The sequence below is a fragment of the Arachis stenosperma genome, chromosome 7 (genome assembly GCF_014773155.1).
Source record: "Arachis stenosperma cultivar V10309 chromosome 7, arast.V10309.gnm1.PFL2, whole genome shotgun sequence".
Classification (NCBI taxonomy): Eukaryota; Viridiplantae; Streptophyta; class Magnoliopsida; order Fabales; family Fabaceae; genus Arachis; species Arachis stenosperma.
Window position 1 is genome coordinate 6220582 of NC_080383.1, and position 14286 is coordinate 6234867.

At 32.1% G+C, this 14286-nt stretch overlaps 3 protein-coding genes across 4 annotated transcripts; 2 read left to right on the forward strand and 1 right to left on the reverse strand.

The window, feature by feature from the left end:
- Window positions 1–571: 571 nt before the first annotated feature.
- Window positions 572–4131, forward strand: LOC130941662 (protein TRIGALACTOSYLDIACYLGLYCEROL 2, chloroplastic). Of its 2 annotated transcripts, none has more exons than XM_057870218.1 (7): window positions 572–699; window positions 869–1428; window positions 1918–2247; window positions 2784–2899; window positions 3117–3207; window positions 3299–3425; window positions 3533–4131. In XM_057870218.1, exons 2-6 carry the CDS (start codon window positions 880–882, stop codon window positions 3389–3391), a joined length of 1179 nt encoding a protein of 392 aa, XP_057726201.1. In that variant the 5' UTR covers window positions 572–699; window positions 869–879; the 3' UTR covers window positions 3392–3425; window positions 3533–4131. The 2 variants fall into 2 exon arrangements, with proteins under 2 accessions (XP_057726201.1, XP_057726202.1); XM_057870219.1 differs by having other exon boundaries at window positions 683–699; window positions 856–1428.
- Window positions 4132–5731: 1600 nt separating this feature from the next.
- On the reverse strand, window positions 5732–9512 carry LOC130940586 (oligoribonuclease). Its single transcript, XM_057868774.1, has 8 exons — window positions 9257–9512; window positions 8278–8475; window positions 7921–7997; window positions 7751–7832; window positions 7479–7534; window positions 6940–7032; window positions 6612–6702; window positions 5732–6090 (listed from the first exon to the last, which is right to left on the reverse strand). The coding sequence occupies exons 1-8, from the start codon at window positions 9459–9461 to the stop codon at window positions 5972–5974; spliced, it is 921 nt and encodes a 306-aa protein (XP_057724757.1). The 5' UTR covers window positions 9462–9512; the 3' UTR covers window positions 5732–5971.
- A 1013-nt stretch (window positions 9513–10525) lies between these two features.
- On the forward strand, window positions 10526–12684 carry LOC130941098 (calmodulin). Its single transcript, XM_057869489.1, has 2 exons — window positions 10526–10761; window positions 11941–12684. The coding sequence occupies exons 1-2, from the start codon at window positions 10686–10688 to the stop codon at window positions 12312–12314; spliced, it is 450 nt and encodes a 149-aa protein (XP_057725472.1). The 5' UTR covers window positions 10526–10685; the 3' UTR covers window positions 12315–12684.
- The last annotated feature ends 1602 nt before the right edge of the window (window positions 12685–14286 follow it).

Here is a 14286-nt window from a genome sequence, read left to right on the forward strand (position 1 = left end):
CTTTCGATTATTCAAACTCTATAAAATTGACTTCATTCTTCTATTTAAATAAACTTTTCTAAATAAATTTTTCAAATCATTTGACAAACACACCAGATATACAGACACACGAATTTAAAATTTTTATAAGACACAGAGACATGACATATATATAAATATAAAGTATTTTTTTGATAAATTAAAATGATAGTGTAGAAGTATTTAAAATATATTTTGTTTTAATAATTAATAATATATATTATTTTTAAACTCATTTTAAGAATATATGTTAAAAAAAGACTAAACACGCTGATATATGATAATATTTAAATATGTTCAAAATGTGTCCGAAAATTTTTTTTATTAAAATACGGTTGAATACAGAAGATATACATATTAAATAAATATTTATATGTGTCATATTCAAAATATATCTGACACAATAAATTAAAGAAGTATATGTGCTTCATAGATATGAATGCATTGTTCATGAATCATGTGTGATTTGTGAATAAATAATTGATGGGTTGAACTTTGAAGGGGGAATAAACTCTAGTCAACCAAGTAGTGCTGAGACAAGCACTCACACACAGAAAGAGATTAACGTGGGCCCAATAGGCCCAAATTCATCACTCGCTCATTCACTCACTCATTCTTTGACTCGTCACTCAGTCATACGTTCATTCCTCTCGCTCTCTCTCTCCTACGCAACCATCACAGGTTCCTCTCTTTCTTTCTCTCTCTCGCTCTGAATTTACCTTACTATTTGTAAATCTCCATTTTCATTGCGATCTATGTTTCTTGTTCAATTCGTAGTTTATTCTCCAATTTCAAGATGATAACAACATTTTCCATGGTTATGGTTTTGATTTCAAGTTTCATTCTGCAGCACCAAAAGTTATGAAGATGGTGGTTGTGAACCCCACACTTGTTCGTGTTTCATCATCATTTCAAGCTTCTTCGCTGATTCCACACCACGGAACTTCCTTGAATTGCGTTCCAATTCTCCCATTTCGACATCGCAAACAGATAATAAACAAGATAAGGGTTACTGCATCTTCTGGTGGTGGTGGTGGTGATGCGCAACAATCATCATCATCTTCTTCTACTTCGGAATCGAAGAACCCGCTTTCGGTCGTTCTGGACATTCCTCGAACAGTTTGGAGGCAAACTCTGCGTCCGTTAGGTGATTTCGGGTTTGGTCATAGGAGCATTTGGGAGGGTGGTGTTGGACTGTTCTTGATCTCAGGTACTGTGCTTTTTGTGCTGAGCTTGGCTTGGTTGAGGAGCTTCCAGATAAGATCTAAGTTCAGAAAGTACACTGCGGTTTTCGAGTTTGCGCAGGCTTGTGGTATATGCACTGGAACACCTGTGAGAATCAGAGGAGTCACAGTTGGCAGTGTCATTCGTGTGAATCCTTCCTTGAAAAGCATTGAGGCAGTTGTTGAGGTGTGAATCATTGTAACAATCTTTCCATTGTCTTAATTGTTGCTTTGGTTTGATGTTTGTTGTTTAAGCAATTAGTTTTCTTTCTACTTTTGTAGGTTGAAGATGATATAAATCAATTATGCCAATGTTGTTTTGGTTTGATATCTGTTGCCTTTAGTTGATTCAAATTTTGTAGGTTGAAAATGATAAAAAGGGAATTATTCCATTGTTGCTTTGGTTTAATATTTGTTGCCTTAGTTGCTGCCTTCTAGTAATAATGTGAACTAGTCTATGATTTTTATAGGTTGAAAATTATAAAAAGGGAATCATTCCATTGTCGTTTTGGTTTGATATTTGTTGTCTTAGTTGCCGTCTTCTAGTAATAAGTGACTAGATTTCTGTTTTTATAGGATAAAGATAATATATAACATTTATGCCAATGCTGCTTTGGTTTGATATTTGTTGTTTTATTTGCCTTCTATTAGTAAGCAATTAGTTTCCAATTTGTAGGTTGAAGATGATAAAACAATTATACCACGCAATTCATTGGTTGAGGTTAACCAATCGGGTCTACTTATGGAAACTATAATTGATATCACTCCCAAGGATCCAATTCCAACACCTTCTGTTGGACCTCTTGATCAATCATGTTCTAAAGAAGGTCTTATTGTGTGTGATCGAGAAAAGATCAAGGGTCATCAAGGAGTAAGCTTGGATGCATTGGTTGGGATCTTTACTCGCCTTGGGAGAGATGTAGAGGAAATTGGTATCGCAAAAAGCTATTCATTGGCTGAACGGGCTCTTTCCATCATTGAAGAAGCAAGACCACTTCTTATACAGGTGTGATGTAATTTCATGATGCTGGTGTGCTTTTGAGGTCTCAAAATAAAATTTTCTGACCAGACTGTTGAACCGGACATTTCTTGTCAATTAAAAGTGGATATATGCATGATTATGAACAAAAGATTGGTATCTTCCGTTACCCTTTATTGCATTTGCATGTACTTCTGTCATCGGTGTCTTTATCTTAATTTTGTTGTCATTGATTATGGTATGATGTAGCAATTAGAACATGATTGTTTATTACAGACTTAGAAATGAAAATCATGGAATATAGAAGAAAAACATGATTCTCATGTTATACCCACTAAGCCTCTTTATATAGCATAAGAGAGTCCTAATTTAAATCAAATCAAGACCATCGGAGACTTGACTAAGATAATATAGGTGTCTAAACGTGCATCTAAATCTTTTCTGATATTCATATATCATCCCTCTGCAGTAGGTCCAGGTGTTTGCGGTTTTTTATTTGTAATACTTCATCAATTCTTGCATTCTCATGCCCAAACTTTCGTTTTGATTTAGTGATGCCTCAGATGCAAGCCATGGCTGAAGATGTTCAACCTTTGTTGGCCGAAGTTCGTGGTAATGGTCTGTTGAAGGAAGTTGAGGGTTTAACCCGAAGCCTTACCCAAGCTACTGATGATTTGAGGTTAAGGCTATTTGTTCATATATATCTAAACATATAACCATGTAGCACATTGTTACTAGTTAAGGGATGCAAACTAGAATTTTAATGTCTTAATGTTTGGATAGACGCTGCATGAGGATACTTCACTGGGATGATAGAACAGTTGTAATTTGTATGATTATTAATGTAAAAACCTTGAACTGTGACAGCTAACAGAAATCACCTCCTCTGTTTGCAGACGGGTCCATTCATCAATTATGACCCCTGAGAACACTGAACTTATCCAAAAGTCCATATACACCCTTATTTTTACCCTGAAGAACATTGAGGTTTGACCCATGATATCTTGAAATTGCTGAGTCTAATTATTGTGAATTTTTACTTAATTCTATTGTTTGCTTTTTGGTTTCATTATTACAGAATATTAGCTCTGATATTCTGGGTTTCACTGGTGATGAGAGCACAAGAAAGAATTTGAAACTACTTATCAAGAACCTCAGCAGGCTATTGTGAGATCAATTTTATCTTTTAAGTGGGAATATAACAGGTAATAATACCATAAACAACGTAGGTATTTCTAAGCTGGCATTACCTATGTTTCTTCTTGCACTTGGTTGTTACAAAAATTAAACTTCCTGTTTTCAATGAGAGCAGAACAGCTATTTTTTAGTGAGAAAACCAATCGCTTCCTTGGCTTGGAGTCGCTTGCTTCATGGTGCAACATGGACTGATTCTTAATGGTTTCACTTCTCTCCCTGGATTTGATTGGTGATATTTTCAAAATGTTGGCAATCAGCATAATTGCAATTAGTGAAGTTACTTGTTGCAATCTTGTTCAAAATGTTTCATTGGTGATATTTTCAGCTTGTTGGCAATCACCATAATTGCAATTTGAATATTAACAGGATATTTTAGATCCCTTAATTTTGACGAGTATGATATTATAGGAAGTTGTCCATAGGTTACATAGTTGAACTTTTTGTTGTTTGTTTGTTTCCTCCTACTCTTTGTTTCGTAAGTAATGTGGAATGTGGAAATAGGCATTGTGATTGTAAACAGTATAATTTCGTTTGTTTGGGAGGTGCTGGAATTGATTTTCGGCAGGGAAATCAATTTTGCGTTACCTCTATCCAAAATCAATTATGGCCTCTAGATACTAGAGAAGTGCAACTATTTTAGTTTCTATCAGTATCATTTTAGAGGAATTATCAAACATAAATCACTCTAGTCTACAATCAATGTTACGAAATCAATTATGCACTAAATTTTACCTAGAATCAACTCTACCTCTCTAAGAGTGCATGGATGGGGTAATTAAAGTGGGGAAAGTGATTTTAGAGAGTATTTAAAATTTTTAATGACAGAATAATGTGTTTGGATATTTTTAAAGGGGAATTCAAAATTAAGAGATTTTAATTAGAAATTTTGGTTATTAAAAATTAAGAATTTTAATTCCTTCCAAAAGAGAAGGAATTTCAATTTCCTCTTCTCTCTAAAAATTGAATATAATTAATTACCTCAACCAAACAAAAAAATTAAAAATAGAAGGAAATGTAATTATATTACTTAATATCTTATATTTGAAATATACTAAAATTTAAGAATATCTAAATTTCAAACACTGTATTTGTCTATCATGGTATAATGTTTACTATCGTTTACACAAATTTCGTTTGACCACTGTATGCGGAGACGTTTTTAAGATCTTTCTATTCCTTTTGTCGATCTGATCCTAATCCCCCATTTTCACTGGATACTTTATTGACCTTCTCTTTACATATCCAAACCACTTAAAAACGAAATTTTACATCTCTTAAACAATGTGTTATTTTCATTCTTTATCCTGTCCTTATACGTATGATCGCTTATCTATTAAAACATCTTCATTTAATACTCAATTACATACAATGAAATTTACCTTAATGTTTTAGAGGTCTACTACACATACAAGCCTTTTTTACTTACAAGTTATACAAATTGCTCCAAGTCTAAGAAAAAAACACGCACTCTTTCAACAACACGTTCACTCTTTGTCTTTTTCTTCAATTAAAACGCAAACCATCAAGAAAAAAACACACGCCCTTTCCACAACATGTTCACTCTTCCTCAATCAAAACACAAACCATCAAGATTCAAGGGACATTCAAAACAAACTATTACGATTTTGCAAAAACGTTCCAACTCCTCGCAAAGAGTAGAAGAAATCAAGAAGAAAAGATATAAATCTCCATAAAAAATCACCAGAAAAAAAGGAAGAAACATTATTCAAGGTACTGTTTATTGTTCTCCTAAGTTTTTCTTCTAGATTGTATCTGCCATGTGCATCATCTTTAACCAGCAAAACATTAAAAGATTTTAAGAAGAAAACTGTAATCTTTTTTGTAACTGTTTGGATGTATTTCCGTAAACGTTTGGATATATTTCTGTAATCGTTTGGGTGTATTTATGTAATCGTTTGCGTGTATTTCTGAAGTTTCATTATCTTCAAAATGATTTCAAAGCTTGATTTCAGAAACAAAAAAAATCCAAAAAAAACGAAACAAAGAGAGAACGCATAAAGGAGATCCAACAAATTTGGCAAAAAACTCGAAAAAAGAAATGAAATCTTTTAAAAAATAAAAATTATATATTTGTGCGTTTAATGGGTGAATTTTATTCAAACTTATAAAACTTGTAAATGCAAAACACTTGTATGTAGAGATTAATCCAATATTTTAAGGGTACTTTATTATTGCATATAATAAGTACTTTATTATCTTGACTAACCTGCATGAATCTTATGATTTACATAGTCTTTTAATTTTCTATTGTCCCGAATAATAGAACCAAAATATTTAAATTGATGGACACAAATTGAAATTAAAACATTTCGTTTTTCTCATTTAAATAAATGTACATGAATTGACTTAAAAGAGTTGAAAAAAAAGTTACAAGCGTTACTCGTGCAAAATCAATATTATGGGATTATACAACTGTTGCAAAAATATATATTGTATCCACAATCACGAGCCAGTTGTTACATCCCTAAAATCTTGTGAGGTTTACCTGTAACACCTCTAAATATTCAAATGGTGCCTTCTGCTTTCAACTCCATCACTTCTTGGACTTAGGCTTGAAGATACTTGCTTTGTAGTATCTAAGCTCCTCAATGCTTTCTCTAATGTCATCCATGGCCCTGTGTTTGTTTTCTTTTGAAGGTGCTCTCTTCTGATCTGCACAAGATGGTTCACAAACTAGGAAATCAACAAGGATTTCTTCGCAAACCAAGAATCGATGAAAGATTTTTTTTCTTTTTTGCTTTTTTTTCTTAAATGTTTTCAACAAAAAAAAATGGGCCATATCAATTGATAAATCATAATCACTCAAGCTTGAAAACAACAACATAGCCTTTTTCTACTAAATGAGATTTAACTATATGGATCAAACGATGCCATAATGCCTGTCATGGATCATATTTGCATTTAGGTTGAATTGGGTCTTGTATCACATTAGTTACGAGTTTAGATTTGGAGCCAACTCAATGCATGCATGGATATACGAGAAAACGAAAGATTTGTGTTCACATCTTAGATTATGCAAACAATGCAGATTACAGCAACTAGAACTGTCCAACAATCTCAAGCATTTAAGTTTTGTTTTTGGTGAATTTGAAGTTTATAAGTTTATTGAACATATTATACAATGCACAAAGATGAAAGAAATTGCATAAAATGCTAATTATATAATTTCTTACCCCTTGGATACCAGCGGATGCAAAGAGCTTTAACGCTACTAACATCAACAAGCACATGAGAGAAGAGAGCAGCCAATTCCGGCATGTATTTCTGCCAACACAAAGAAAATAAGAATCTAGTAAGCACTTGTTATATAAAAATATATATACTTTCAATAAAGCATGATCAACATATGCAGAAGGTAAAGGGATCGGTTTTCAATTCTATACATAGATTCTAAAGTCAAGTACAAGATATAATCACTTACCCAGTAATGTACTAATGTAGTATAGTATAGAAAACAATTCTAACAAATCTTTGTCATGACGGTTATGAAAGAATTCGTACCTTTAGAAATTGAAAATCCACGTAAACCGAGTTTCCTGCCAAGAGAGGGGAGTAGGTGTATGAACCAAGATGTCTCTTAACAAATTCAATAACCTGTAATTTTCCAAGGCATTGAAGATTTACATTACAGAAATGATTTCGATAAAGTTAAGTGCACCAAAACTACTTTTTCACGTTGCAAATTTTCGACATCAAAACTGCTTAGCAAGTATGTAGTTCCTTCGGGGGCAAATCACACGTCTATAAGATCAAATTTCTAGGACCAATCATAACATGGGATGAGAAAACACGAAGGCATTTATTATGCTACATCCATCTACCTATAAGATCAACTTCCAGGCTCAAATCGCAACATGGTATGGCACAAGACAAGGCATCCATTTATGATGAGTCGAATTGTGATATTGAGAAGGAAAACAAGTAATTTATGTTTCTTCACCAGCAAATTGAATATATATGAAACCACAGTTCCAATCAACCGGATAGGCATAATTTCTTATGAAATAGAGCTGGTACTATACTTACTAGAAAGTACAAACCTGCTTTTCAGCTTCTCTTTCGCTAATTGTACTTTTAAGCACCTTTTTTGTTAAACCTAAATTTATTGACAAGCATTAGTCAATCCCAAATCTCAATTCACTGGAAAAGAAAAAAGAAAGCTAAATAATGTAAATAGATAGTTACCAATCAACCATACATGAACAAAAGAATTCCCTCACATAAGGATATCTATCATAGCCATGATCTTACCTCTCTTCTTTTCTTTTTTTCAACATCAAGAAAAATAAAGTTACAAAAGAATTCTACTCACCACTGGCCGCATGATGACTTTGACACCATTCTCCCATTCTGTCAAGGCACTCCTTACTTTGGTGGATGACCAAATCCGGACCCTATAATCACAGAAAATTGCTTTCATAGACAACTTAATGTAACATAAAAATAACAATCATGAAAATGTGATATGAAATGAGAAACTACCTCCACTGATTTGGTTAAATTTCCATCTGTAATTATACAAGCAATTTCCAGTATTCTATCCACTTCAATATTTAAACCTACACATATAGAGAAGGTTTAATGCTTCAAAAATGAAATGTGTGTGTGGGGGGGGGAGAGCATCAGGCACTAAATAATAAATACTACGATCTTTGGAAAGCATATCTTTATAGAATATTTACTTTGAAGTTGTCTAAAATTCTAGATACCAAAGTATCAATGTGTGTAATATAACACATAATGTTATGAGTTGCCACTGACTAATTTAGCAGTTTATGAACAACATCAATCACAAAGAAAAGCAGAAATGAAAAATATTCATTCGTTCTACAAGCTTACCGGTCATTTCCAAGTCAATCCAAACAAGAGGCATCTTGTATTCACATAAAGGAGCCGCTACATTGAGTTGGTTTTGTTCATCATCTTTCGCTACTGAAGAGTCAGCATTGTTGCCATTAACTCTCTTATCGCTTTTTTGTTTCTCAATTTTTACCAGAGAAGTGTCACCATTGCCATTAACTCTCTCATCGCTATGACCTGCACCAAAGAAGTATATAGCAGCTGTTAGCTCTCACAATTCTAATCAGCAAAACACTCCTACCAAGAAGCAACTGTTGACAAAGTTTAGTAGCTAATACACATAATCTAATTAAAAATATCAAAACAGCATGGCAAATGTCTCAATACAACCGCCTTTTTCTCACTCGACCAAGAAGAGGCTACCAAAACATATAATTGTTCGATCATCGGTGCAGCAAAATCCAGCCTTGACTAATGATCTTGTAGGTACTCCAACTTAGTTTCTTTTATACTTCTTACCAAATCAGTCTACTCACTAAACGAAACTCGAATTGGAGCTAATCAGGTGAACACTTTCCTTTTTCTTTTACACTAGTGATTTTTATCATGTACAGGAACATTCATATAAACACACATTAATCACACAGAAGAAAAACTCGGCATGTGTTTATATCAGAAATACAGCACAATAAAGCTAAAATTTCTTCACCAAGGACAATAACATGATATCTAATTTGCTCCAAAGTAATCTCAATCAAATCAAATCAAAACAAAATCTATTACTCTAAAGTTGAAGAATCAGCTTACAAGTCACAAAACATCAACCACCCAATAAATCACAACAGCATGAATAACTATCAAAGCTCACTGAGCCTCCCATTAATACCCAGATAAATACCAACAGCAAAAGTGAAACCCTAAATACTAATTTCAGCAGCTGAAAAATTCAATATTTATCACATAATAATAATAATAATAATAATAATAATAATAATAATAATAATAATAATAATAATACCATGAGTGGCAGTGGAAGGGGAAGGAGGAGGAAGAGGGTGAACATGGCTATCATCAGCGTCAAGTTCTAACACCGAAAAAGAGTTTGCAAGTTTCTCCATTTTTCTTCTTCTGACACTCATTTTCTTTGTTTGCAAGTGCAGAGTGAAAAAAAAAACGCACCTTGATTTGGAAAGAAAAAATATCTCACGCTCTCCACTCTGCATTCAATTTTGATGGTTTTATATTTTTGTAAGATACTATTTCTCTAGAAACAGTGGAGAAGATAGGTTAGGGGTTAATATTGTAAATGATTTAAAATTAAACTCTTAACTAAATGCATAATTTTATATCAGTAATGCTATATCTAAATACTATTATCGTTTTGAACCAGTTTTCGCCGCAAATAATTTACACTCATATTTAATTATTTACATAAACTTTTATATTTAAATTATATAATTTACATTTATATTTACTAAAATTTATATACATAAATCAACATAACCTATATTTATATTTATTAAAATTTACATACATAAATAAAATTTATTAAATATTTAATTAAAAAGAATCATATTATTTTTATTTTTTTATTAAATAAAAATATTATATGTTCATATCTTTATCTAAAACATAAGTTAGATCCAAAATAAAAAAAAAAATTCAGACAATAATTATGGAATAAAAAATTGGACAGAGTGCTACAAAATAATAATTCTCTTTTAATAAAGTTATAACTGATCTCTACTAGAAATTTCAACAACCTCTAAAAAAAAAGAATAATTATCCACCATCAATACTAAAATTACTCTAATAATAATTATTGATTCATCACTTATAAATATATTAACATTCTCTCAGATATATTATAAATCTGTTTTAAATCCATACTAACTTAGGTATTAGAGTATCTTACAAATACTATCTTCCTTTCCCCACAAACAACTCTGATGGAAGTTACCAGAGTAGGCCTAAGTCGAAAATCACTTTTTCGAAGAGATTCAACCTCACATTCAAACCGAACCTTCAGGTAATTTTTGGAACATTATATATATTAAAAATTTATTATATTTATATATATTATTTATATATTTTAAATATATATTTTTATTTTAATATAAATTTATATAAATAATTAATTTAATAATTATTTTTTAAAGTTATAGACAAATTTAGAATGGAAATAACGAACAAATTATTAGGTTGACTCAAACCCAACCCAACAGAGACCCCAATACGAAGCTTGTAAGAACTTTAATTTTTACCACATAAAATAAAATAAAATAAAATAAAATAAATATAAATTGAGCATAATATTATTAATAATCCTCGTTACATATGATATCATTTTCTCTCACAAACACAGACACTTTCATTTTCGTTCCGGTTTCTCTCCCAAACACCTCAAATTTTCTCGCTCCCCAAGCACAACCCTTCTTCTTCCTTCAATGGCCGATCAACTCACCGACGAACAGATCTCTGAGTTCAAGGAGGCCTTCAGCCTCTTCGATAAGGACGGCGATGGTATTTTATCTCTCAGATCCCTTTTCTTTTCTTTTTTCTATGATTTTTTTTGTTTGCCCCCGTTTTTTCTTCCGTGTGTTTTAGATCTGATTTTGAATTCAGCTCGTTTTGCATGTGTCGAATTTTCTTTGATGCCGTCTTCTCAGAAATGGTAAAAATAGAAACGTTTTTTTTGTTTGTTGATCTAGGGTTTCTTGTCGTTTGACTTTTCTGCAGTTGATTCTTTCTCTGTGGATTGGGCTGTTACTAAGTTTTGCCGTTATGTAATGTGGCATTTGATCCTTGATGTGATGATGTTATGTGTTAATGAGTTTGGATATTGTTGGATCATTGGGACGGTTTAGTAACTAAGGTAGCTGTAATTTATGCATTACTGTTATTCTAATTGTTGCTTGAGATTTGTTTGTTTGATTGATTGATTGTTTTGTTGTTTCATAAATCAAGATTGCATATGTTTGGAATTGCAAATGTGTGGCCCCCTTTTGTGTTTGTGTAGTACAGTTAAGGAGTATTTTGGTCCCTATTATTTGTCTGTGTAGTTATCAATGTGTGTGATAATAAAATTGAAACTTGATTTTTTTGAAATTGTTGTCCTGTAATGCATAGTCAATGACAAGGATGGTTGGCAGAATAGTTAATTAATGAGGACCACTCATGCATCCGAAGATGAAAACAATGTCAAATCATTCATGTAAGAGATCTGGAATATTTTTAGAAAATAAAATAAAGCTCTGCTCTGGTGCTCTCTTAATTAACTGTTAATTAATACATTTATATGTTTGTCATGTTGGTTTCTTGATTCTTAATTTGATGCAAAAAAGTTAAAAATGAGCTGAAGTGTTTACGGATAACACTCTTGCATTACTTACATTACTGCCATGGTAACACAGATATGATCTATGAAAGGGAACTATGGTGTCATTTGATCTATGTAGCCAACACCCTCTAAGGATAAGGCTTTGCTGTTGTCGATTTTGTACTCTTAATTTACTGCTATGATTGATGATGTGTTTGTCGAAACTTTTTTCTTTGAGCAAAGTTGAAGAATGCAATTTGAAAAGAAAAATGAATGTTAGATCTAAGCACCTGTTCTTTAAAGTGAAGAATGCTTTTTCCTTGTATGCTTGAATCCTCTGTATTTGTTTTTTTATGACTAAACTATTTTTTAACATGGTATAGGTTGTATTACTACCAAGGAACTTGGAACCGTGATGCGGTCGCTTGGGCAAAACCCTACTGAGGCAGAACTGCAGGACATGATAAACGAGGTTGATGCTGATGGGAACGGTACCATCGATTTCCCTGAATTCCTCAACCTGATGGCTCGCAAGATGAAGGATACCGATTCTGAGGAGGAGCTTAAGGAAGCCTTCCGCGTATTCGACAAGGATCAGAATGGCTTCATCTCTGCAGCTGAGCTCCGCCATGTCATGACCAACCTTGGTGAGAAGCTGACAGATGAGGAGGTTGACGAGATGATCCGTGAGGCTGATGTTGACGGTGATGGCCAGATCAACTATGAGGAGTTTGTCAAAGTCATGATGGCTAAGTGAGAAAAGGCCAATCAAACTACAATTTAAAATTTTATTTAAGAGCATATGAACAGAAAAAGGGACAGGGCAGATAAGTTTTTATGAGAATTCTATTTTCATTAGAGGACATGTTGATTTGGGGTCTTTAGTTTTTATTATTGGTCAGGTTTGTTTGCTTCATTGGTGTACTGTTTATTAGTATTATCCTACTTGTTTGATCTTGCCCTTTGTTTCATTAGTTTGGATTAGGTGTCTCACCATGCAATGCTACTTCACCTTTCATCTTCTTTTTGGGGTTATTATCATGAACCTAGAACAATTGGATGCATTTGTGCTTTTCACATGATTACTGTTAATATCATCTTATGCTATATCATTGTTTTTGGGATCATTTGATGATGAAAGAAAGCTCTATATAGTTGTTTGATAAAAGAATATCATTCAGAAAGTAAAAGCTAGATATTAAGTGAATTTTTCTATTTTTGAAGTTCAAACTTTGAAGAATCCAAACCTCTTAAAAGTTAAAACTCTCTCGCACATGATTACTCACAGCACAACCTACCTTGTAGGAAGGTTGGATCTAGACATGTGTTGTAATTTACTTATAAATTCGAGTTGTACAATGATGCCATCATGGTCTAAAAGCATTTGTGCTGAGTAAAGTGGTCAAAAGAACAAGATTAAAAGAAAGCACTTGGCTTAGCTAGCTTGTGATCATTTTAAATCAATGCAACTGTCAAAGTGTTTTGGAGATTTAACTACCACTTGGGGTTTTTATTTGGGATCATTTTATCCCTTTAGTTTATTATTTTAACTTTAACAAATAAAGTTTCAAATTAAAAAATAAAATAAATGTGGTTTATCAGGCACATGGTATATGATTTGCAATACTTTAAACCAAATGTATCTCTTTATATCTTCTTACACCATGAAACAAATTTCCAGAGTCATGAATTAGTAGGAGTGTAGGACCCAACAATAACGAATATCATATTTGGAGGAAGAAATCCTTTTCTCTATGAAGAAGAAAGAACCTTCCCCTTTAAACCATATGGATAGACCATCACCTTTCTTTTATTACAAATTCGATACATGTATACTAAAACACAGTCACTAGATCAGTTATTTATATATAATATATGTTGAAATGTAAAATACATATTGAAAATTATATATAATAATTGATTTGGTAACTAATTTTTTGTCTGCACATAATATTTTTGTTACAAATTTAATAAACTATAAAGATCTAAATAAAAATTATTAAAATTATAGGAATTTACTACTAATTAAACCATTAAAAAAACTACTAATAATCTTCCCTAAAAAAAAGCTACAAAATCCACAACCATCTATGTCATTGTCAAGTAAGAGTTGCAAAGAAATGCCTATGGAAATATCAAGGTAATTGATTAATTGTGTCCAACTCTTTGAAACATCAACCTTTTTAAGACATACTTCGCCTTGAGTGGAAGTTTCTCTACAAAGTTGGTTTAGCAAAGTTGACCATTCTCCCTATACTTAGACTCCTTTACTTTATTATATAACTTGTTTGGCTTAGCTCAACAATCATAAAATGAAAAGTATGAAACTTCTCTTTACCATTCACACAAATCAAATTTGAAACTATATTTTTAAGGAAAAAAAAATATATTGTTTCTAGTAATTCAAAAAGTAATGAGATTTTACTTAAAACTCTACGCATACTTACAGATTTTTGTCATGTCATAAAAGATTATGTATTATTCTATATAATTATTGTGAGTTTTATTTTGTAAAAGCACATATATCAGTACAAAAACTAAGAAAACTCAATATTATTGGAAATGCTATTTTTAGCAAAAAAGGTAGTACTCTTTTATTAGGACCGTTATAATAAATTCACAGTGCTATACATTAACACACATCATAGTATTGTTAATTTGTTATTAGAATATTAGGAATAAACTTTTTCATGCACGAATTAATTTTGAAGATGAAGTTGAACATCGTT

Coding starts and splice junctions, on each gene's coding strand:
- LOC130940586 (XM_057868774.1), bottom strand. CDS start 9,461: ATGCAGAGTGGAGAGCGTGAGATATTTTTTCTTTCCAAATCAAGGTGC. Junction 7,033..7,478: donor AAAGAGAAGCTGAAAAGCAG/GTTTGTACTTTC, acceptor GGAAAATTACAG/GTTATTGAATTTGTTAAGAG. Junction 6,091..6,611: donor CATCCGCTGGTATCCAAGGG/GTAAGAAATTAT, acceptor CATCTTGTGCAG/ATCAGAAGAGAGCACCTTCA.
- LOC130941098 (XM_057869489.1), top strand. CDS start 10,686: ATGGCCGATCAACTCACCGACGAACAGATCTCTGAGTTCAAGGAGGCC. Junction 10,762..11,940: donor CTTCGATAAGGACGGCGATG/GTATTTTATCTC, acceptor AACATGGTATAG/GTTGTATTACTACCAAGGAA.
- LOC130941662 (XM_057870218.1), top strand. CDS start 880: ATGAAGATGGTGGTTGTGAACCCCACACTTGTTCGTGTTTCATCATCA. Junction 2,900..3,116: donor CAAGCTACTGATGATTTGAG/GTTAAGGCTATT, acceptor CTCTGTTTGCAG/ACGGGTCCATTCATCAATTA. Junction 3,208..3,298: donor TTACCCTGAAGAACATTGAG/GTTTGACCCATG, acceptor TCATTATTACAG/AATATTAGCTCTGATATTCT.